We start from the raw sequence: 24,408 nt of genomic DNA, 5'->3' as shown, positions 1-24,408 counted from the left end.
TAACCCTACTGTAGTAATAATACTACTACAAAATCATTTCCTTTTCTGTCTCTCTTTAATAGTATAACTACATGACTGGGTGTTCTCCTAACTTGTTAATGCTTTTGACAAGCAAGGAAGCAAAAGCTGCAAAAGAGTGACAGTTTGAGTTGTGTAAGGAGAAAGGAATGAGGATGTTTAGTATTTTCCACAAACTGGAGGAATGTTTTCGGGTTTGATTGATTGTTTGTTGTTTGTTTTTCTAAGGGTGTTGTAAATATTGGTGGGGAAAGATGAACTGTCTGGCTGTTGAGTTTCAATGTAATTTTCACTTTATTTGCCTTGGATAAGTTCTAAAGCCTAGAGAAATGTCAGGTCTTAACCTAGAGTGTTAGTAATTTAAGCTACATTGAGACTTGGTGTGGACAGAAAAACTCGGGGCGCTGTAGGCACACACTTGCTCCTGTAATAGTTTCACCTCTGCAGGTTGTATCAGAGTTCCTTGTACATGTAAGCCAGGTGCTGTCAGAGCTTATAACTTGTGTAATGATGTATTTGTAATTTACTCATGAGTGGAAATTAAGAACCACTCATCCCCTGGAAGACACCTTGCAGTCTATGAGCAAGTAGTTTGAGAAGCTCAGGAGCAGCGTTGACATCAGTGTGCCCAGTGAAGCTGCTAACAGAGGAGGAGGACGTAGGCTAAACTTAATGGGCAATATTAGATCATGCAGTATATACAAACATGCTGATGTGTATATAAAAAATGTCTCAGCTGAATGTATCTCACACTGGATAAAGTGTATTCAACTGCATCAAATACCAGACATCCTTACCGTGGGGAGGAGCTGCTTGCGTTAAGTGAGAGTAATGCTGGCAGGGCTTTGTGGGGAGAGGCACAAACAGAAATTATTTTTATACTGCTGTCTGGAAACTACACTTTACAGAGGAGAAGCTGAATAAAAATGTGTCTCCAGAAGAAATTGCATTTTTCATTTAATTTTAGAAGCAAAAAACTATAAATGCTCTTCATATTTAAGCTAACGCAAAATAATTTAGTCAAGATGAGAAGTCAGAACAGAACTGAGCAATTGTATTCACAACCCTGCTCTCAATGTTTGCAGTACAGCACACACATCACCCAGGGGTTCTGATACCTCTCTCTGTGTGTTGTGCTGCAAACATGGAGAGAAATGTCATAAATATATTTACCTACACCAGTCTGCTCCCCTGGGGGGGCATCCCACCAGCTGCCTGTCCACAGTGGTAGGTTGCTGGCACTAAACACAGTGGGCAAATCAGTGCAGTGACAGGAACACCAACAACTAACTCCAAATGAGTACCCCAGGAGATGACCAGGATAGTGGAAGTGTAGCTGCAATCTCAGAGCTGTGCAGAAATAACATGGGCAGAAGCTGCTTATTTTGATAAGCAAAAATTAACTCATGAAGGAAAAAAATTACACTTGCTGCTATTTCAATTTATTTTTGTAGGATGGGCAGGGGGGGAAACCCATTCTACTGGCAAAATTACCATAGTGGGAGCTTGAAATATGATTGCTTTGGAGCTGCTTCCCAATTTGATTGTGAAATTCTTGTAGGCAGGCTTGTTTATTTTTCATTTTGGAAGAGGAACTCTTAACAACTATTTTTAGCAGTTTGGGTAATTTTTTTTCCAAAAAAAATCCCCAGCCCTGGAGCTGGAGACATTGCTTCAGCTTCTTTTTTCCATTGCGTGCACTGTGGGGAGCAATGGGAGCACAGGAGTGCCTGTAATAGGAGGCATGGTAAGAAATCCCTTCTTGCCAAGGCTTCTCTCCCAGCTTTCCCAGCATTTCGAGGTCAGAGATATGGGGCACGAACCTTGCATTTTGTTCCCTGTCTGGGACACTGTGTGGAGGAAGATCCCCCTGCTAACCGGGAGGGTGCTGGGCTGGGTGTTCCCTGCAGAGCCCGACCCAAATGCTGCTCTCTCTTGCAGCTGCTGCTCTGGGAACAGCAGTCGTGGTCACAGTTAGCAGGGATCTCCTCCGTGGTACTCAGGGGGAAGAAATTACAGACATACATGTTACATCTGTCTCTGGCAGAAAGCCAGGTAACTCTGACATTTTAAAAATGGAGTAACAGCTGGGCTTTTGCAACTTGGAATATGTTGCTCTCCTTTTAAAAGTATTTTTCATGAGTTATCCAAAACTCTGGTGTGCTTGTAATTTTAACTACTGGTTATTCTCCATACAAGTCAAACTTGTAAAATAAGCAAGAATTGGTCAAAAACTTCAGCAATTCTGAATATTTCAAGTTGGAGCTTTTAAAATGCATAAAGAAATTACCTTTTATTAAGCACTATTCTTGCTCATGGTGGTTAACAGTAGTGAATCTTTAAACAACACTGAACTACAACTATTTAAGTTACAAAGTATAAAGTAGTAAATTTAATGCAGTTACTCTTTCTAGAATACATTACTTGGATAAAAAGAATCATTTAACTTTTAACTGAGATTTTATCAGGTGTAGAGAGTGCAGAAAATTCAAATAAAATAGTATCATTTTAAGAGATTTTCCCCTTACAAGTGATGGGAGGTACACAAAGGAGATTCTGTTTTGGTATGAGGGTACCACATGGATATCCACAGGTACACTCTAGAATATCGTTACTTTTAGCAAGGCTTGTCTTAAAATGAAATAAAATTGTATTCCTTTCCAGTAGTCCCCAGTTTTAACTGTGCTTTAGTTCTTGCTTGTGAATCTTACAGGTGTTGACAGTGCTACAAACCTCTGAATTTCTTTCTTGTCTTTTTAATTCAGTATAAATATGTGAAATTGTTTCCTCTGAACACACTCAGCAATTCCTGTTAAAGAACAGCTGGGTTTTTTTAATGTCATTTTTCTCACAGTATGAAAGTTGCCCCTGCTGTAGAAATATTAATCTTGTTTTCTCAGGTCTCTATTGTCTTTCACCTCACAGGGCTACATTTAGGCTCTGTATGGAAGAAAATAAACAAAATATAATTCTTCATATGGGGTGGAAAAAAGCCAACCTGACAGGAGCCAAGATAGAAATGTGTAAAGTGAGTGGCCCAGAGGGTAGCAAAGGAATAAATTCCTCAGCATTCTTTTTTTGGTACAAGAAATCAGAGCAATCATGGTATTGGTAAGTAGCCAATTTGAAATAAATCGTGGTATCTGTTCAGCTGACTGTAGAATTCCTTGTGTGTAAAGTTACGTGGATTTAAAGGTGACCAAAAAACTCCTGAAAGGAAAAACATCATTCTGAAAGTCACTGAACCAGAAGCAGACTGTGAAAAACTGGTCTGACTGCACACCTCTCCTGTTCTTTTGATTACTGTGAGCACCAGGGGCTTCATCACTGGTGGCATGTAGCTGAGTTCTCTCCTGCTGCAAGGCTTGCTTTTGAAAGTCAGGGCAAGAGTTATATCTGACTTCACACACAAGTCAAAAAACACAGAGAAAACCACCCATCCTCCTAAGGCGTGGATGCTGAAACAGGCTAAATTGAAAATGCTTCTAAAACAAATTATGGAAAATCTTCTATTTTGTTCTTTATAGTTAAAAATGCTGAAAGACAACTATATCCCACTTGGATAAGTGAGAAGGGGAGAGTGCATTTTGGGTATACAGGATTCTGATTTCAGAGACTCATTTCATCACCTGGTCTTACCAACCAGAGCATTTAGCTATGCCTTTACTAGTGTGGGTGACCACCACTGTCCATTGAGTAAACAAAGTTTGTAAATCACAAGACGTGTCAGAGTAACTAACAAAACTTTTTGTATGCTGTTATATGTGTATATGTACACACACTGCTCAGCTTCCATTTTACCAGAGCGCATTAACTTACTTTTTATTGTAAGAGTTGCAAATTAAAGCATGGATGCATTCTCTGACAGAAAAAGTAAGTACATTTTTACTCAATGACAGGGCTTCAGTCAGGAGCAGCCTGTGTGTCTGAACTGTAGTAGGAAAGTCCCTTACCTGTATGTGACAAGAGAAATGCTCTGCAACTATCAGTACAGAGATAGAAGGCAGCCAGTACTGTTCATGAACTTCTGCAAAAGAACGTTTATACTTTCTGATGCTTAAATTGGAGAGGAAATAGTTTTCTAGTGTTTACAAACAGGAAGAAACTGTCCAATGTTAAATGTTTTGTACCCTGCTCATAATTGTCAGAACAGTTTATTTACATAGCTGGTCAATTGCAATAAACTGTTGCTTAACTCCTGTGTTTCTGATCTGTAAAGTATTATTTTTGTAAAGGTTAAGATCTTTTCTATAGTTCATATAGGAAGGTTCTCACCATTAAAAGCACTTACCAAATCAGTTGGTTTATTATGTTTGTCTCACACTGATATTAAATGGGTTAAATCAATGTATGCCTTGCCTCAAGCTAGAATTACTTTCTTGCAGTCTTGTCTGTACATCCAGACAGCTCACAGGGCAAAGCCTGATAGACTTACAGCCATCTATTAAAAGCTGATTAGGCTTTCCTTGTTGTTAGTCTGTTATTCTTTTGAAGGCAAAAAATGCAGGCTGCTGTCTTGACAGTTCCCTATGGATTAATTTAGAGAATCATGTAAGTTAAGATTTACATTTTTCAATGCCAAATTCCTGTATCAGAATTTAGACAAGTGTTATGAATTAAAGAAGTGAACATCCCTGGCTTGAGGTAAGCACAACTTGAAATGAAGAGACAAAGTGGTTTAGAGAAACTGGTCTGATGACCTGTTCTGATCTGTTTAAGCAGATGAACTTTGACATGTGAGAGAATTAAAATCTTAAAAGGAAAGTAGCAAAATCACCATGGCTGATGTGCTGCAAGATATGCTAAGCCAAAAATCAGGAAAAACCTCAGTGATGAAGGAAAAAATAATTTGGAAGTTAGTTTTTGCTTACACTTGCTTTTGCATTTGTGACTTGCTGTCATAATGTGCTTACTTTGTATCTGGAAGCCCCTCTTCTAGATCTGACACTTTTACTGTACGACCACCGTTTTATGTTTTGAGAGGTGTATAAATTTGAGGTCTGACTTCTAAGTTGCTAATGGGTATTGCATTTCTCTTCTTTTGAAAGAAAACATACAACTTGACTTCAGCACACCTTGTAGCAGAGGGGAGAGCACAAAGGTTCTCTTGGAAGCACGCAGTTGCTGCATTCTTGGACGACATGAAAAGTGAGAATAACTTGCCAAAATATCGTAGTATGGATAAAGAAACAGTTTAATTTCATCCTTTTTTTACAATATAGTTCAAAGACAGTCTCAGTTTCCCTATTATGTAGAGTCTAAATTAAATGTGTTAATATTTATTAGACAAATCAATGGTTTGCTTAGGCTAACTGAAGTTTTATGGTACCATCCAGGCACATGTGTGTACACAGTACTCATGTAAACAATAGCAAGGGAAAATACAAGCAGTGTCTCACTTAGGCCTTATATATAAAATCAGCTTAATATAGCAAGTCAACTTTACAGTGCAAATCTGAATGAGAATAAACAGGATTAAAACTTCCCGAGTCTTATTTTGAAGTGAAACTCTTAAAGCGTAAGAGGAAGAGGTTTAAAATTTTAATGCAGTCCTGAGCACCACATCATTTTCTTCAATTTTGTAGAGGAAATGTAATTAGCAACACCAGTTACATGTTTTTGCCTGTCTCAGTCACTGTAGCCACTAATACACAGGCAGAGTGAGTGGACAGAGGAACCACACCATGGATGGTCCTAGAGCAGACTGTAACAAAGCTAAATACATTTTGCTACCTCCAGAATGCAGTTCTCCTACCTGCAGTACAAACTTCAAGGTATCTGTCAAAATCAGGTTAACCCAGTCTATACAAGGCCAGTTCCAGCTAAATGTATAGACAGCAACTAAAGCTACTTTCACTCAGACAACATCTCATGCAATTACCCTGCAATTACAATGATAAACATGAGACAAAAAGAGCTGCTGAAGAATACAGCTGTTGAAGTACTTAAGCTTAGTCCATTTTCTCATTGTTTGAATTCCCTTTACATCCAGGTGATACAGTTGCTTGAGGTGTGCTTGATTCATATAAAGAAACATAGAATTTAAGGCATGTTTAGTATATTATGAAAAAAGACAATAAAAATAGGTGGACTCCCTTCTTTCCATGTAAATATAATGTAGAAAACAAAGTGTAAATTATTGAAACCAGCTGAGCTAGCCCATTGTGACCTGCTGAAAGAAATAAAGAGGGCTCCTGGCAACCTCAAAGAGAAACAACCAGCTAACTTCTTAAACAGCTATGCAAAATTCATTTAATATAAGAACACTGCTACTGCTTTTAGACCCTGCATTCATGTACACTTAGCAGTATATCTGTTATATGCATCTCTAAAACATTTAGTTCTATCATTCTAGACATAACACAATTAAGCAGCACTCATGGAAATTGTCAGTTATTGCAAATCTGCAAACACAGCTTTAAATAAACATCTGATAGGGAACAGAAGCATGAATCCAAATCTTTCTGTCAGTGTAATTCAGGTGAATGAAGAGAAACAAATGTATGAAGAGAAACATGATTAACTCTTGCAAAGAATGGCATTCATTATTTCAGGTACTTAATGTTTGTTCTAGGAATACAAGCAAAGACCATGCTAGTGTGTTATGTAGTGTAACATGAATAGTTGAGGTATAATCTGTAAGCAGTTGCCACCAATACGCACAGGTATTCTTTAGGGAGGGTGTGCACTGGAGAAGTCAAGTCTGCCCTAACAGGACAGCACCTGTCCCCTGCTGTACACAAACCTCCACTGTTAACAAAAAAACAAGTCCAGAAAGTGTTAGATATATATCAAGAATATATATGTTCAATAGCATAGTGAAATTGTCCTTTGGGTTAATACTATAGATCCTATTAGCATTTGGATATACACATACAGCAATATGCACATCCAGAAGTAAATCTACAAAGCCATCTTAAAAAAATAAAAGGTAAATTAGGAGTAAGCTACATTGCAAGGAGACCCTTGCAGAATTATATATTTAAGGTGATAATCTTTGAACTAAGACTTAATATAGGTACTGCATTACAAAATGGCTTGGTGTGAAATCTTCATCTCCCTGTTTTCCCCACCCAATCAGACACCTCTTCAGGATTGTGATTCAATGATTGTTTAGCAGCAGTTTTAGAGAACTGTAAATTCTTTTATTAACAGGCATTATAAACAGATACTACTACTTTTATTTAAAAACCATGAGTGCCACATTGATGAATATACAGCTCATGAATAACTTAAAAGTATTTCCCATATTAAAAGGCAATGCACACAGCATACAAAAAGTGTACTAAACAAAGCTATGAAGATACGTGATTGAAGTGTCTAAAATGATATATACAGTACATCATTAATGTTTTGTTTCTATTCAGTACAGGCTTCTGTACTGCCGGTCCCATCATGCCTCACTTTCCCCTGACACTGAATTTTGCACTTCTTCTTCCAAAATCGGTACAATCAGGTTATCCTTGGACATCAGATTATACTTCATCACAAACTTAGTGAACCGGTGACACAAGAAAGTTTCATTCTGGAGATGAAAAAAAGGGGAAAAAACAGTATGTACAGAAGGATTATTTTAAGCAACCAGGAATAACATAAAAAACCACCCCTGCTTATATGTAATTGTCGCATTAGATTTACAAGTCTTACAAAGAAATAGTCATGCTTAAATAGTAAATTTTTAACTGCTTCTTTGTATCTTTACTGTTTGCTTATAGTTACTGCAATTAATAAAAAACCTTCTGAAGTTTAAGTCACAGCTCAATTTAACAGCTCTTAGACAAGAATATATTTAAATGTCAATATAGTTCTGTAATTCCTCCTACATGTACTATGGCAAACAAAACAGGGCACAACCATTCCACAGCTGTTGCAGCAACTTTAAAAGGGATTTGGCGAAAGCTTCCTTTTATATCCAGCTATACTCCTTATCTCCTTTTTATCTATTAATTTCTACTTTCCCATAACAAAAAACAAACAAAAAAAGGTTACTGGAGGTGCACAAGCTGCCACCAATCACTCCTTTTCTTTAATTAAACTTCCTTAATTAAAATTAATTTAGTTAAAATTCTTTAATTAAAATTCCTTAACTTGTACAGGATACATATAGATATATATAATATACATATTAGTAGTACTAACTACATCAAGTGCTTGAATACATTCAGAATCTTGAAAACAAGATGAATTTGAGTTCTTTGTACAAAAACTCAAATTTTGACCTTTTATCCAAAAATGAAGGGAAACCATAATCAGGTAACTAATAATATAAATGAATTTTTATGTGAATGTATAACAGCTTTTTAGTTATTGTAAAACTAGAATCTACTATAATCAATCTTTCACTTGAATATAGATCTCCTAGTAGGACTAAGATGTCTTATATAATTATATCACAGCTGTAACTTCAGTAAATGCCCTGCTTTCACGATGTAATTTGAAACTACTTACTTCATATTCATCAAATATCTGCCGGTGATGAAAATAAGCATGTGAAAATATTCTGTAAATCCTTCGGCACACTGATCCTAATTTGGCTACAGAGGATTCCTTTATGCTAACCCTGTAAGCACCAGGAGAAAGGTTACATAACAGATCTAATTAGTGAGATACACACTGACACAAATTCTGATTGTTAAAACTATACTGTATAATTGCATATGGAATTTAGACTTAAGTATTGCAGATATCTGTGTCTGCAATTGCTTGTTTTTGGAAGCAAAGTAAAAATGTTGATAAAAGCTCCACACTTACAAACTGTAAGTTTTTACAAATTACAGATTGTACTCTGACTACAAAAACAGTTTTGCATGTAGTTAATCATCATCACTTATTCCAGTGAAGGCTGGATTTCTGGTTTCCAGCATTGATGGGCAAAGAAAAAAAAGACTTCCAGTTGTACCTCCTTGGCAATACTGGGTTCCTAAAGCAGCGTAATCTCGACTTCTCTAGGGAGGTTTCTGTGATGTGAGCTGCCCGTTCAGTACACTCAGTCTCTGTCTTGTGTGGTTGCTCTGTCCCACAGTACACTGTTGTTGGCCTCTGGAAGCTTTCCTGTCGTACTGTGCTAAGTCCTTAGAGCTGCAGCATCTCTCTAAAGGTGAGCCTGTTATTTAGGTGGGCACTACTCCCATAGAAGCCCCATAACACTAACAGGTATTAGTAAAACAGTTTCTACCTAAAAAGCATCTGTCAAGTCCAGTAAATGGCAAACTATTTAAATAAGCAACTATTCCTTGGCTTAAAAGGGGCAATAGGCCTACCAACAGATGCAGGATTTCTGATAGTTCCAGCAGTAGTCCATGAAAAATGCATTACACCTTTCCACGTGTTTTGTGAGTGTCAGGTGCCACCTCCTCCCTCCCTCCTCCCAAGAGAAAGTGTTTTTACCTGCTGGGGAAATATTTATTGCTATTCAGAAGACATGCAGCTCCATCAAGTGTGTGCCTGGTGTAGTCTATAGCAGGACACTACAGAAACAGACAGTGAGTGAGCACAAGTATGAGCACATGCTCTTGTCATAGAACTGTTTTAAAAAGAAGCATTTTAATTATGTCTCCTGATGCTTTTAACTTCACTGGTCATTTTTATTCCCAGAAGTTTCACGTTGCTTCTGAAGGTATAACTACATTTCCTCCTGAAGTGAGCCATTTCTTTCCTCTGTTTCACAACCCATGTAAATTATTTCAAGAAAAAAATTTACTATGGAAATGTAATTATGCACGTAAGTGAATTTATGCATCTCTGTAACTAAAAGCGTATAATAAGAGTACATGCTGGAAGTGCACTGAAAGGAAAGATGATTGTTACCTCACAGTTCATTTGTTTCCCACATAGTCAAGTTGTGAGACTCACTCTTTACAGGCTCTCAACCCAAACCGGCACCTAAATCTACTCGTGCTTTTTCCCTTGGCAAAGAAAACTAGAATCATGAGTGTAACTACATGTATAACAAGCCAAGCCCTGGCTCTGCAGTCAAGTACAGGAGAAGGAAGAAAGTAAAGATGGACTGAGACAGGCTGAGAGCAGGAACATCTGTCCATGTTGCTGTTCACCAGTTTCAGGAAGAAGACTTCTCAGCTATACACTTCTGTCAGCAGGTCAAGGTTCCATGTGACCATAACTAGTCTGGTAGTACTGACATGGAGAACAGGAGATGAGTGCTGCATGCTGAGATGAAAAGCAGCCCAAAGTTCTCCGGTCCAGCTGAGTAAAACACTTACTGCCAGACGCCAATATACTGAGTGGGGACAGGGGTTCAAGGAGGGAAGGGGAAAGAAGTTGGCCTTCAGAGCTAAATCAGGACATCTCAGGAAATTAAAAGCAGAAGAAAAAGAAAAAAAAGCTTACAGGACAAAAGGGATAAGATTAAAAAGAACCAATAGCCTTATTCAGGAAGATGAATACAAAGCTAAATATGACAGACTGCACTACTGCCATAACCAACTGCAACAAACACCTTCTGAGGGCAAAAAAAAATGTATCAAGTTGTTCAGCAGAAGATCTGAACAAAGTCTGAAGTAACAGGACGGTGAGGGAGATGAGCTATTGCCATGCTGATAAACCCACTCGACATGAAGCATTTTTTATGGCTCCACTACCTTTTAGGAGTAACTCCCCTAAGACTGCACATGCAGTCACCTCCTGAGTGTCAGGCTTACACTGTGGATCAAGGCCAAACTCTGAAGAGGACAACCTATTCTCAGCATGTACTCTTCTGTCCATTAAGCAAAGAGCTTTTTCCCTGGAGTTTCAGGCTGGCTCAGCACAAATTAATAGAGAAAAGAGGGGAATGTGCAGAGTCACAAATACTGAGCTAAAAAGCAGTTCCTTCTTACCTCATCCTGTTCTTCTGTAAAACGCTACGGAGTGGCAAAGAGGAACAGCTCAAGTGATATTCCTAACCCACATAAGCACTTGGTTTGACTAGGGAGCCAGCTATCATGAACATACCAGCTGTGAAAGAAACTCCTACATCACTGGGCTCAGTGATTTAGTTTTCCAAAATACATTCATACCTCTTTGGGAGTTTTATGAGCTGCACAAAGAAAAATCCATTGTTCAGTTGCTGTCATCTGAGTACATGTATCAGGGTGACATTCACTCTGTTAAAACAATTGTTCAGTTAAGAAAACCACCCAGCAGCAAAAATGAGCTCATCTTTTCAAATCACTTCCTTGCCCTGTCCCCCACAAAAAAGGGTTATTTGCCAGAATAAAACCCTACAAAACTCTTACCTCAAACACTGGTTAGGTCTGTGTGTATAAATTTAGAGGAAAGCTCTGCAAACTCTGTATCTACACAATACAAAAAGTCTCCCCCCATACAATATAAAAGTCTCAAGAAAAGAATTACCTGAAGCTTGACAGCTAATCCATTGAGCTCAAGGCAGAATTGTCTAAAAAAAATTTGAACACAGCAGCATAAAAATCAACTGTTTATTCACTGGAAGTATCTCATAAAAGACGGTGTACATTCTGATCTTCTTAACACCAGTAGATGCTATTTTTTTATTCAGCTAAACAATTTTATTTTAATTCTTAACTGACAGTACAGGCTGAGCTTAATAAACAATTTAGTGAGTGTTTAAGATACCAGCTTTGTTATGAAAGCAAGTGCTATTTCACAAATACAGACTTAAAAAAAAAGGACACTTCAATAAAATTAATTTCTTAAGAGCGAAAGTTTTAAACTCATATAGCTGGATCATTCCATCCTTCTGAGATGTACTTGTAATAATTTAAGTGGCTAAAGTCCTACCACAAATCATTATCAGAATGGGACTTCTGAAAATACTGTTTTCACTGGAATGTATCTGGAAGTACATTCTTTAACTTATGAGAATTTCCCCCTCCATCCTACAAGAAAATCTGAATAAATTTTCCAAAACTGACAAGTATTTAGTGACAAGTCACTTCTGTGAATCTACCAAGCTTTTTGGTGCATGTGAAAGGACAGGGGAAATCCTTAAAATGTGTCTTTTGCAATTGTGTATGTACATTTTTTCCTTTCTTGAGGATTCTCTGTATCTATTAGAACTATTTCAGACCAGAGAAGAGAAAAAGAAAACCGGAGGCAAAAAGTCAAGCTGTATATATCTAGGAGGAGCTTAGAACTGTTCTTATTCTTGAAAGTGTATTTGATAAACTCAGAAGATACACTTATGAGAAACATAAAAATCAGGACACAGGTACTCCTGCTTTCCCAGCTAAAGCCTATTTTCCTGCAAGTTTCAGAAAAAGCACTGAGAGCATGTGGAAATCACATTCCCAATTAGCAGACATGAAGAACTGATGACATTATGAGAAGGTGCTATGGAAATTCATGACTATATTTTCATATTCAAGACATGCTAATACAACTTTTGAAGTGACTTAACATTGTCTTAAAAAACATCAAAAGCATTAGATCAGAATGCATTATAAATCTTTGGGAAGAACAGGGAATCCAGAAAATAATACCCATACTCAATAGCAGAAAAATCAGGTTACTTTTGATCTGTCACATTCAAATAGACTCACTGCCACTATCGGTGAACAAAACCCAGAACCAAGACACAACTGACAAAAGATGGATTCTTACCTTAAATGTTCATACTTCCATACACCTTCATCCTGGCCTTCAGGAGGTTCAAGGATCTTATCAATGTTGGAACAGTCTGCCCTTATGTTTTGTTGAATATACTAGGAGAGGGAGGGGGAAGAAATCTAGATCTTGTTGTAATTATAGTAAGACGGGATATCTAGGGCATTACATCTTTGAGGGACTTAGTTTTTCTCTTTAAGAAGTGATTGACAGACTAAGAAGTTAAAAGAGTAGATGGGCAGGGTAAAAAAATGCCAGATCTGAAAAAGGCTTTTCTTCAATTAGAAAAGGTAAAAGAATGGGTAAATTTTACAGCTTTTTTACAACATGTATGTCAAAAAAAACCCCAAACGTCATAGGAACCCCCACTATTTTCTTAAATCTGATTTGTTTAAACCAGACATGGGAATTCTAGTTATTTCTACTAACACAATTACAGTTTTTTAATATAAATTGCTGATTGTGAAATTCACTGCTGTGCAGCAACATCCGAAGCAGATAAATAGGATGACGTCATTAACAACATTTCATGTAAGTAAGAATACCTGCTGAACAGCTAATGTACTATCCATTTCTTCAAAGGATTCATCAGGCCAGTTATAGAAATCCTGTTAAAAAAAAAAAAAGTTTAAAGCAATTTAACAAACCTAGAGGGGGAGGAATAAAAATGCACAGCCTACAACAAGCTCGACCATGCAGGAAAATAGATGGAGTTTATACAATTCCAGGAAGCTCCATCTTAACAGAAGCAGGTCCTGGCACACAGTCCTGGCAGAAACAGGGTGAGACGGGATTCATGCTCTTCACGTTGCAATAGTGGAACGTCTTGAAATGAAAGTTCTGCGTGACTCGGCATGTGAACATCATCACTTCTCCAGGCCTTGCTGTAACACCCACTGAGCCTGGATTTCTAACATGAAATACTGCACAGTGCCCATTTCACATGGTAGGCCAGGTAGGAATGGGGAAGAAAAGAGGTCTGTAGAGAGCAGCACTGTACAATGGTTATAAAACTAAAAATCCCAGCAATGACACAGCGCTGAGAACATCATCTCTGAACTGAGCTGTAATGCCAAGTTGGCCTAACATGGTACCACAGTCCCTAGGTCAGTACCTGGATGGTCCTAAGCCCTGCTAGTGACAAAACCCTCCTCAAGTTTCACCTCAGCATTCTGCAGCAATTCCCATCTGCTGCACCTACGACCATCCCACGCAGGCGTTTCCTTACTCTGCATTTTCTGTATCTAAAATGTAGTGCTGCTCCCTCATACCATCCAGAGATCCTGCACATCAGCGTGCCCTGGCCATCCCAGTAGGTTCAGTGACTCAGTGAAAATGTCCCAACTGCAAAGCTCAGCAATCTGCTCCTGAGAGAATAAGTCACCTCTGGAGAAAATACCTACAGGGAATACCCACGGCTGAAATATCATTAACTAATTGTATTCACACAATTAATAACTATACCAGTGTAATCCAAAAAAAAAATCATGTGTATACAAAAAATAATCATCACTATACACAAAACTCTTCAACCTACACGAACTCTATAATATTTGACAAAATCTAGGTCCATGTCCAGCTTACTGTTTTTCAGGATAACCCAAAATTTATGAAAGGCACACAACGTTCCATCTCATGCACAGAGTAAACACCTATAGAATGAACTGATTTACATGGTTGTGTAATAGTTTTTCTTCGATACGTCATGATAAAAGAACAGGAGGAAACACCTTGTGTCATACACTGCTCCGTTCTGACCGAGAGCTCTCCTTCCAAAAGTAGAGTAAAAGTCTCACATCAAGGCCTCACAGATCACATCTCTGAAGCGAGACGTGCCTTTTCCAGCTGACCCTGAGACCCCAGAAACACACGAATTTAGTTTCGATGAAGGGAGGCGATGTGACAGCAGCGGCTCCCCGTGCCGGGAGCGCAGTTACGTAAGGGCAGGATGACTCCCCTGTGGGATGGGCCGGCAGGTGCGGCACACGGTGGGTGGGTTCCCTGCCGGGCCGTGCCTTCCGTGTTTTCCTAACAACACCGGCAGTGCCTGACAGCGCCGGGAGCCGCCCCGCCCGCAGGGCCCGGGGAGCAGCGCCCGGGCCCGGCTGTCACAGAGAGCCCGGCCCGCCGAGGCGCCCGCCCGGTCCCTCACCCACCAGGCTGAGCGCGCCCCCAGCCCCCGCCCCGAGCCCGGCAGCCCCGGGGGGCGGCGCTGACCCGCCGGGCCCGCGGGGAAGGAGCCGCCGCCGTCCCCCCTCCGCTCCCCCCCGGCGGCAACAAAGCGATCCCCGCAGCGGGGCCGCCGCCGCCCGCCCCAGTCCCGGCAGGCCCGGCGTGGTCCGCGACACCGCCCCGCCGGGCCGGCGGGTGCCGGCGCCTCGACAGCAGCGCTGCCCGTGCCCGCCCGGGGGCCGCGGGGCAGCGGCGGGGGCTCACCTGCGCCTTGGTGCCCGGGCGGTTCCGCCGCAGCACGGCCGTGCCCTCCGCCATGACCATGGCGAGCGCGGCCCGGATGTGCCGCGGGGCCCGGATGTGCCCGGGGCCGCGCGGGGGGGGCGGGAACGGCTTCTCGCGAGAGCGGGCGGGGCGGCCCTGAGGGGCGGGGGTGGTCCCGGCCCCAGCGCCAGCCCCCTCAACATTCCCGCCCCCGCCGATCCGCTTCCCTGTGGGCCAGCGCCGTGTCGGCAGCAGCGGGTCCGCCTTCCCCAGGGCAGAGCTTTGTGCTCCTGAGGGGCACCAGCGACACCCTGCACACACGCACGGCCGGGAGGGGGGCACGGCTCAGGCGGCTGCAGCGGCGAACGAGCTGTTGGGTTTGTGGAGCGGAGTGGTTGTTGAGGAAATCCACCCTGCGGATTTCACCCTGTTTCATCAGCACCCCCCGGCAGCCCTGGCTGTGCGGGCGCCCCCGCAAGGTCAGTCAGTCCTGTCTTGTCTCCGCACAGTCAGTGGAGTTCTGTATGAAACAAACCATAACGGTGTGAATTTAAAAAACATTCCAGCTCCTATGTTCAAAATATACAGTTGTTAAGCGAAGAACAAGCACGTAAACATTTTGGAAGACCAGAGTGGCTCACGTTATTTCTGTAGGATTAGCAGGAAGAAAATAATTTGGAAGCTTCCCTGTTTCCAGGGAATAGATGGCAGAAAGGAGTACAGAGTAAGTAAGGGAGGGTGAATTGCTTCAGTCTGAGAGGCTGTGAAGCAGCAAGGCACATGTGAGATACCTCCCTTATCCAAACAGTGAATAAGTGGTTGCAGGTGGGTGTTGTGTCCTGAAAAGTGGAGAAGGATTGTACCTGGTGCTGCCCCTACTTCCACCACCGTCCAGGATGAATGCTGTGTGTAGCTCCTCCCCTCACTCAGTTAATTTGCTCTAAATAACACATGCTTCCCCATGTTAAAACCTCTTCCTTCTGCCCATAGGCAGATAAGTTTGTGAAACATTCCTAGATTGAAAACATTGGAAAATGTCTAATTAGGCTTTCCCATCAGAAAGAGAAGTGCACTTTGAACCCTGGTTTTGCTTGGGCAATGCCATGGGCAGGACCCTGCGGTGTTCTGGAGGCCAGGGAAGAGCTGAACGCTGGGCAGTGTGGGAGAGGAGAAATAGGTGCCGGGGTCACCGCCCGCCCCTGCTAACCCGCACTTTACACTGAGGGCAGAGCAGCTCCCCCCACGTTACAGTGTAACACAGGGCTGGCTCCTGCCTTCACGCACCCGAGTTCAGTTTGCATTAGTTACTTTTTTACTGCCGGTCGGCGCTGCTGCCCCAGAGATGTTAGTTAGCTACTGGGGTCGTGTGGCGAAACTCAGCTTGTGTAAGAAACCATCAAAAGGTTAAAAATGTTCAGGGAAATTGGTGTATTAGAACGAAGGGTATAAATGTCCTCTCACCTCATGAGATCAGCTGTATTCTGACAATAATTTTTTATGAGATTGATATTATAATTAGACAATCTCAAAATAACTAGCTAAGTCCTTCAAAATTCAGCAGCTTGTTTGGGTTATTTTTTGTTTGTTTTCTTTTCCTTTCATCATATTCAAGGTTTAACTGCTATCTAGCACAGGAGAGTTGGAGATTTGACATTTCCATTTGCCTCTGACTTTTATTTCATGGCCATCTTGCTTTTAAAATGGAAATAAATCTGACTGTGAAGAAATACCTCTCAGAGAGAAATATGTATCTGTTAGTTTAGTCTGCAACTGGCTTAGGGTTTTGTAGAAAAAAGGAAAGAAATCTGCCCTGTTTATTAAGATGTTGAAGTCTGTAGGGTATCTCATGTTGCCTCTTGATAATTAACCCTGTGTTCCTGGAAGCTGTTCATTATTTTATTGAATTTCAAGTTGCTGTTAAACAAAATCTGATCAACGTTAATTTCAGGGTTTTGATTCAGCTCATTGCCTCATGGCTTTCAAGAATGAAAAATTGAATATTTGGCCAAAATCTTACTAAGCCTTCATGTGTTGTTGGGGTCCTGGCCTTCCTTTCTTCTCTGCTGGCATGTAAATGTTTCATCCTTGTCTTACCATGGCAGGATAACATAACCAGGATGATAAAAGCTTTCTGAAAATAGTAAAGCTGCTGCTCATGGAAACTGTTCTGAAATGTTAAGACAGGAAAGTCACAAAAGGAGGGGGAATCCATCTTGTTTCTTTATGATTCAGATAGACTGAAGAAAGATGGAAAAGGACTGTATCCCCTCGAAAAGGCAGGTAGGGCAACATGCAACATTTATGCTAAAATTGAAGTTCTGAAATAACCTAGAAAACAGTGGCATAAAGAAGCCTAAATTCCTACAGGAACAACACAGCAAATAAAGAGGATTTGTGATTGATTCTGTTCTCCTCTGTAGAACCTGAGGGATATAGAATTTGGCATGCAGTCATGGACTAAACGACAGTAACAGCAGATGGATCACCTTGACTATGCAGCAGTTGCCTTGTCCTTGCTTGCAGTGATAGCCTCACAGTGCAAGAATAGAATGTTCCCTGTCTGTCCATCCAGCAGATGTTCAAGCATGTCCTCAATTTGATTAGGCTTAGGAATGCTATTTTTCCCCCACATCTGTAAATTACTTATTCCCATATAAGTGTGACCTCTGGTTTTAATCAGTTATATAAACACTGGTAGATACAGCCATGCTAGATATTTTACTAAGTAAGCACGATATCAAGCTGCTGGGGCTGAAAGCACGGGCTGGAGGTAGAGCTGGAGGCATCCAGGCTTTTGTGGTGAGACTTCAGTGATCGCGCTTAATTCGTCTCTAAAAGACATCATGGAAAGAAATGCTGAAATGTCAGGCCTAAACATTTCTCTGTTGGGAGTTAATTCCTACTGCATTTTTTTCTCATTGAGATGGGGGTCTAGTTTCCCTAAGTAGTTTGGAAATATCTAAAATACCTTCCCCTCTTTGGTATGTAACTGCACTAGACCGCCTACCTTATGTGGAAGATAAAAGCATGCTGGCTCTAGTGGGAGATAATGCTTCTCAGGGAGTTTCTGTTTCATTACACAATCAATTGTCTTTCAAGGTACTTGTCCTGTGGTTATCTTAAGTTTCAGCTCTGAAGTGCAGTGCTGGAACTACTGAAGGAAAACACCAATAGGGCAAATTTCATGTTTTATACTAAAACATGTATTTTTATTAATTTAGCACCTCCTCTGTCAGTACATAGTTCAGGACAAATTGAACCACTGGACTGGTGCCTGGTTTGCCTGCAGCTCCAGAGCAGGCAGGAGTAACCAGCCAAGTAGGAGCACACCCCAGGGCTGTGGGGAACAAAAGACATTGCAGCCAAATGCAGCTCCTAGTGGGAGATCACTGGCATCTAGGGGAAAATGTGGCTCCAGCTCACCTCTCTGCTCAAGTTCAGCTGATGGAGGAATTTTCTGTTGGCAGAAAATACCTTGTGTTTCAGACTACAAACATATTCAAATGTTCAAAATAGATTGCGTGTCAGAGCTTAAGTCCCTCCCTGGTGCAGCTGCTGAATGGAGTCTTGAAAAATGTTTTTCATAACAGTTCTTTGGTGTTACTTCCAGAATAAGGGTTATAATGTATCTAGCAATGTTGATTTATCAGCTTGAATGGAATGGCAAAGAGGTACGGCTCAACTACAGTCCATAGTTTCAGCAGCAATAAGTCATATACTGACTTACTTCACTCAGACTACACCAAGAGCATTTTAACAGTGTGTGTTCTTAGACTGCACTAGGTCACTGTACACACACCAGCTTTCAAAGTGTCACTAGGAACAGTGTGTAAAGTGCAGATTTGTGTACTCCTGCACAAACAACCTTGAATCTTTTTCAAGGCAAGATAGAGTGGCTAGAAATATGCAAATCTGATTACTTCAGCATTACTTAAGTAAATGTCTTGCTATTTAAGAATGGTGTGTTAAGTATAAAGGAAATACAGTTTGTGAAATCAGGTCTCTACTGAGGCATGGGAAAGCTGGAGATCTGGGTGCAACAGCACAGTTATCAGTAAAGAAACTTCACTGAAGCTCAGCATTAGCCTCATTTCTGCCTGATTAACTGGTGTGGGGAAGTCATTTTCTATTGGCAAAATTCACTGAGAGATAAGCAACAATAACCATTCTTATCTGCTTCATCAATGAACTGGGTGATTTAGTTCTAGCACAGGACTAGTTCCAAGCTCCTCCATTCTCCTGTGGGACAGGCTGTTTGTGGCAGGGTGCTTTGTGTGCTTTAACCTTCCAGCGTTTCAGGGTCTTCAGATAAGCAAAGTTAACCCCCTCCATGCTGCCTCAGGAGTTCAATGTGCAAGGGAGATAGCTGAAAGGCCCAGCATGACTGCATCTGCCTGATAGCCCTTCTACACTCATTTCATACAAGCTTGGGGAAAATAACATATTATTACAATGGAACGTTTCAGGGAGATTAGTTCATTACACAATTGAGACTCAGTTTCACTGAGCAGAAACTGAGACAGAAGCAGAAGAGTTTTATAAGTTTATTGTAAAGACCTTTACAACCTCAGTACAGAGATAAGGATATAAAATGGTGTTGTTTGGAATAATTAAGGCTGGTTGGTGGTCATCCAAATTTCACTGTTCAATGGAACTCAAGCAAGATCAACTGTTTCTGACTGTACATATTTTTATTTGTGTTCCATCCTTACAGTGAGATCACAAGTTATTTCAAAGACTCAATGCCTGCTTATTATAAAATAAAGGACATTATTTACATGATGAAAGAAAAATTTCAGCATTTTCATGGAATGGATGACTGATACTGCAACAGGTTTAGTCCAAGTATTTCCCAAGAATGTCACCATCTCTAAACAAGTAGTAGTCCTGCAAAGAAAAGAAACATTAGTATCTGACATAGCGGGTTTTTTGTTGGTTTGCAAATACTGTTTTGTTCTGAGGTCAGGGTTATCACAGTCATGAAGTACAAAAGCAAAAGTGAGCTAACCAAGAAGTCAACATGTACAGCTAGTCTGGAAAACATTCCTTTTGTTCATAAGATACTCTTTGGAGAGCTACCAAGTTACTACTTTTAGTAGTGGGAAGCACAAGAACTGTAAGAAGACAATTCTGCAAGCTTTCCCTGTCAAAAGCAAGGATAACCCCAGTAATTTCAGAGCCTTTTTGGGTTCCCTGTAATCTGCTTGACATATGGAACCATTTTGTCCACCCAGCAAAGATCAGATCGGAGGTTTCCTTTTATGCAGGGGCCAAAGTAGCAAATACTACAGGTACCAGAAGGTGGCTGGATCTCCCTGCTCTCATTTGAATGCCAACCCCTGCATTTCTGGAATGCTGCTAACACTACAAAGTAACTCCCATGTTTATCACAGGCAGTGTGGCATTTGGGGAACCAACCTAATTTGCTCTCATGAAGTTGGGAAACCTACCTTGTCTTCTAGTACAATCTTCGTACCACCATATTCTGGTAGCAAAACCTTTTCACCAACTTTTACACTCACTGGCTGAATCTCGCCATTCTGAAGGAGATAAAAAAAAAGAAATCCTTAGAATTCCTCTAAACTACAATGATCCATCCACATATTAAAAAAAAGTTCAGGAAATCACTATTCTGCGTTTAGTTTTGACTGTAAGTACAACTGTGAGGTCTTTATTTGACACACTGAACAGGACTTCACTTAAAGAACCATGAAACCCCTTTGTAAAATCAAGGGAGAAAGTCCGTTTCCATATCCTATAGCCAAGGCTAATTTCTCCAAGTGCCAGTTAAAAGCACCTTCCCATCTTTGTTACTTTGATCAACTTGTCACTGTTGCTGCCAAATCAGTTGTTTAGAAACACTTGATAAAGCCTAATTAAATTTTGCGTTATAAATAAAACATTAACACATTAGTCAAATATTATCACCATTTCACAACATAAAGCTTTAAAAATCAGACAGTGACGCAAACCAGCAGGGTATGTATGGAGGGGCTCATGGTAAAGAAGGGCCAAGTCAACATGCCCAGGTTGAAATTTAACCTGTTTTCCAGTGTTGCTGCTAACTCAACACTGCCTTGGTGGAGAAAAAGCCCTTCTGATGCTGAAGCCTACAGCCATTGGCATTTTTGTGAAGACTGTTTTCTTTTATGGTTTCTGGATATGTAATCAATGTGCAAAATTAACAAAGTTATATGACACTTATTTGTCTTGATTCCCAATTTTGTTTAGTCCAATAAGCCTAATCCTTATGGACAGTAACATTTTGCACAGCACAAGATAGCACATTCTGGGATTCCACCCTTCTCAAGTTACAGAAATTTGGGCATGTAGTAATTTTAACAAAGAAGTCTGCTGGTCCTTCCAGGACCACAAAAAACCTCCACTCCATTTTACAACTAATGAAAGGAATGCTGGAATTCCAGGCCAGAAACTTCCTTTCTGAATCTGTACTTCCAACTTCAGCCATCAGTCTGAAGCTCATTTTTGTGAGCTATCACATTTGCACTATAACCACCCCATTCTTATGGCAATATTCCAGCTACTACTCTCCCATTACTAATTCTATCCAAATGGAATGCTTCAGGACAGTTACCTTTCCTCTGGCTCCAGATCCAACCGCTACTACTGTTGCTTGCAGCACCTTTCCTTGAGATTTTTCTGGTATCATGATTCCTCCTTTGGTTACTGTCTCGGCCGCACACCGTTCAACCAGGACACGATCAAAGAGGGGAAGAAATTTCCTAAATGCTTTTCCCGCCTGGGGAAGTAATTGTACATTGTAACAAGAGGACCATTAGAAAAAAAAATGCAAGTTTAAAAAAAACCCCAACACATAGTGATTTCTCTTATGGGATAAATGAATAGTTGGACAAAACCACTAGGCATTTATTTAATAGCAGCAAGCAAATACCACCTCTGATTGCATCAGAAATTGCTAAAGGCACAGGCAGATGCTGGGCAATGCTGACAGTTCAGCCTTAGGAAGATGTTCTCCAGCTGGGCAATAAGCCACCCACAGATGGAGCAGACTCCTCTGGCTGGAAAGTTCCCGCAGGCTTTTAACCCTGAACTCTTAATTTTTATAGTGCTGTGAGCACAGCTATTGATTATATGAACTGTATTTATTCAGGTCACAACCAGATGTGAAGATTATTAAGGACCTCTTGGGACAGTTGCATCTGTATTTGTGGAGTGCTTAAAAGTAAAGAAGCAGAAGTCCAGCTATGTGCCCCCTTGTCAGTCTTTTTCAGGTGCTTTGAAGACTTAACCTTTCATATAACGGTATGTGAAAATCCAGAGTCTGAGCCTTGCCAAGTTACTTGTACTGACTTCTACAAATAGACTTTACAAGAAAGTTTAGGTTCAAGCCCCTGGAAACAGGAAGGTAGGCACACTTCTGCTCAACTGCTTCTGTATCTGCCTCTGCTTAAACAGAGTCAGGGTGGGTTTTTTTGTTGAGTGCTGTTGGGGTTTTTTCCTTTCATTTGGTTTTGAGGTTTTGGGGTTTTTTTTGCAACTACTCACTGTTCCTTGTCTGCATTTCAGAAATTTCAGTTTAATTCCCACGTGCTAGATATATGCAAGCACGTGCTAGATATATGCATTTAGCTCAACGAGCAGGGGTCAGGAAGAAGGAACTTACTTTGATTTATAAGGATAGATATGGCAACTTGCCAAGTCACATGGAGCTCCTGCTCCGCTAGACAGGTACCCAGAGCCCACACTCGAAAGAGCTAGAAACAAGGGCCTGGCATCCGTGTGCCCTTCACTGGCACTCACCAACACACACACATAAGTGGGAGAAAACACAGTTACAGGCAGAGCTCGAACAAAAGACAGCGCATGAAAGACGAGCGTCCCGCCAACCGATGTCACTGCCACAGTGATGAAAGACAACAAAGGGAAAAGGCAAAAAGGTTGCCTATTGTGTCAGTTTTCATTCTGTAGAGACAGAACATCTCTTAAAAAAGAGGATCAGAGATGCTGTTTCACAGAAATAAAACTGCCAGACTTACGACCATGAACATTTTACACTAAGTTGCAATTCTTCACGTCACTGTTATTGTAAAAATCAATATCGCTGAAAAAGCAAGGGCAGTGCAGTCTTTACCCAGTTGTTCCTTAATGTAAGTTCTCTACAAGAACTGTTACAGAGCACACAGGAGCTCCCGGGAGTGCAGCACAGAAGGTTCATTTCTATTTCTGCGGGATCACGCCGTGGCCTGTACGGCCCTCCCCGCAGAACCGCTATCCCCGGGCTGCTCCCACCATCGCGGCGGGAAGAAGCTTCAGATGGCGCTTCTGGGCAGCCAAAGGCGGCCCCTGCGAACCCGCGACACGTCCCGGCCGCAGCCCCCGCGTCTGACAGTGCGGCCGCTTCTGCCGCACGTTCTGCGTGACCTTGCGGCGCTGCCCGCCCGCCACCTCCTCTTCCCTCATTCCTCCTCTCCTTCCCTCCCTCCCTCCTTCCCGCCCTCGGCGCTGCCCGCGGCACGGACCGGGCACACCCGTGCGCGGCGGTGCGGCCGCGGCTACTCAGGAGCCAGGCAGCTGGTCCCGCCGGGGGGACGAGCAGGGGCGCCGCCGGGCCCTGCGGCGTGTCGGTGCCCGCGGCGCCGGGCGCACCCTGCGAGACAGGAGGTGCAGGGGCGCTCGGGCGGCGGCCCCGGCGCTGCCCGCTGCCTCCCTCACTCACCATGGCGCTGCCGCTCTGCCCGCACCACTGACCGCGCTGCCGCCAGCACACACGTGAAGAAGGTCATGGTCTGCGCATGCGCGCCCCGCGCCCCGCCCCCCCGGCGGGGCCACCTCCCCCCGCGCCGGCCCCGGCTGCCTTCACAGTCGCCGTTTGTTTTCGACCGCTGGGGCCATGTCCCGGTCCCAGCGGCGGCCGCGGCCTGGCGGCACTGCGGACCCGCTGCACAGCGCCCGCCGCGCCCCGGGCCAGGCCCCGCCCGGAAGTGAGGTCAGTTCACCTCTGACCCGCGGCGGGCATGAGCGTTCCAGAACGTTCTGGAATCGGCGGGCCCCGGAACATGAGTGCTTCATGCTGCAGCCCGTGGCGCATGCGCAGAGGCGGCCAGCGCCGCAGCGCTGCAGGCGGGCCGTGGGCGGGCGCGGTGGTCATGCTGGTTCCGGGGCCGGACGATCGGGGCCGCACATGGGCTGGCGGTGGCGGGGGGCGGGGCCGAGGCGGTGAGTGCTGAGCGCCGCCCGCCGCCGCCGCCGCGCCAGACGAGCCCCGAGCCCGCAGAGCCGCGGAGCTGCTCCCAGGCTGCCGCAGGTGAGCGCCTGACAAGGCCGGAGGCGCGCACCCGGCCCAGCCCGGCATGGCCCAGCCCAGCCCTGCCCTGCCCGGGGGGGGCGCGG

The 24,408-nt window shown here is 42.5% G+C and overlaps 3 protein-coding genes across 7 annotated transcripts in view; 2 read left to right on the top strand and 1 right to left on the bottom strand.

Annotated features, from left to right (window-relative positions):
• Positions 1-5,176, top strand: part of RFTN2 (raftlin family member 2) — a 36,644-nt gene extending 31,468 nt beyond the window's left edge. Inside the window, exon 10 of one of the 3 annotated variants that reach the window (XM_027678183.1) lies at positions 5,067-5,176. The gene's annotated coding sequence lies outside the window, so the exon portion shown is untranslated. The other 2 variants (XM_027678185.1, XM_027678184.1) reach the window with 2 other exon arrangements.
• A 12-nt stretch (positions 5,177-5,188) lies between these two features.
• On the bottom strand, positions 5,189-23,910 carry LOC113965180 (MOB-like protein phocein). 3 transcript variants are annotated; one of them, XM_027678195.1, is made up of 9 exons: positions 23,735-23,865; positions 21,632-21,796; positions 13,146-13,208; positions 12,598-12,698; positions 11,371-11,413; positions 11,034-11,120; positions 9,406-9,485; positions 8,467-8,578; positions 5,189-7,543 (listed from the first exon to the last, which is right to left on the bottom strand). In XM_027678195.1, exons 1-9 carry the CDS (start codon positions 23,735-23,737, stop codon positions 7,412-7,414), a joined length of 786 nt encoding a protein of 261 aa, XP_027533996.1. In that variant the 5' UTR covers positions 23,738-23,865; the 3' UTR covers positions 5,189-7,411. The 3 variants fall into 3 exon arrangements, with proteins under 3 accessions (XP_027533996.1, XP_027533994.1, XP_027533995.1); XM_027678193.1 differs by lacking the exons at positions 21,632-21,796; positions 23,735-23,865 and adding an exon at positions 15,037-15,159; XM_027678194.1 differs by lacking the exons at positions 5,189-7,543; positions 8,467-8,578; positions 9,406-9,485; ... (2 more) ...; positions 12,598-12,698; positions 13,146-13,208 and adding exons at positions 19,565-19,923; positions 20,487-20,576 and having other exon boundaries at positions 23,735-23,910.
• A 334-nt stretch (positions 23,911-24,244) lies between these two features.
• HSPD1 (heat shock protein family D (Hsp60) member 1) overlaps positions 24,245-24,408 on the top strand; it is a 15,177-nt gene continuing 15,013 nt past the window's right edge. The window contains exon 1 of the mRNA XM_027678180.1: positions 24,245-24,322. The gene's annotated coding sequence lies outside the window, so the exon portion shown is untranslated. The remainder of the gene's footprint in view (positions 24,323-24,408) is intronic.

This window comes from Neopelma chrysocephalum, unplaced genomic scaffold (genome assembly GCF_003984885.1).
Source record: "Neopelma chrysocephalum unplaced genomic scaffold, ASM398488v2 Primary Assembly neopelma1_44, whole genome shotgun sequence".
Lineage (NCBI taxonomy): Eukaryota > Metazoa > Chordata > Aves > Passeriformes > Pipridae > Neopelma > Neopelma chrysocephalum.
Note: the sequence above shows the minus strand (reverse complement) of the source record. Positions and strands in the feature narration are given on the sequence as shown.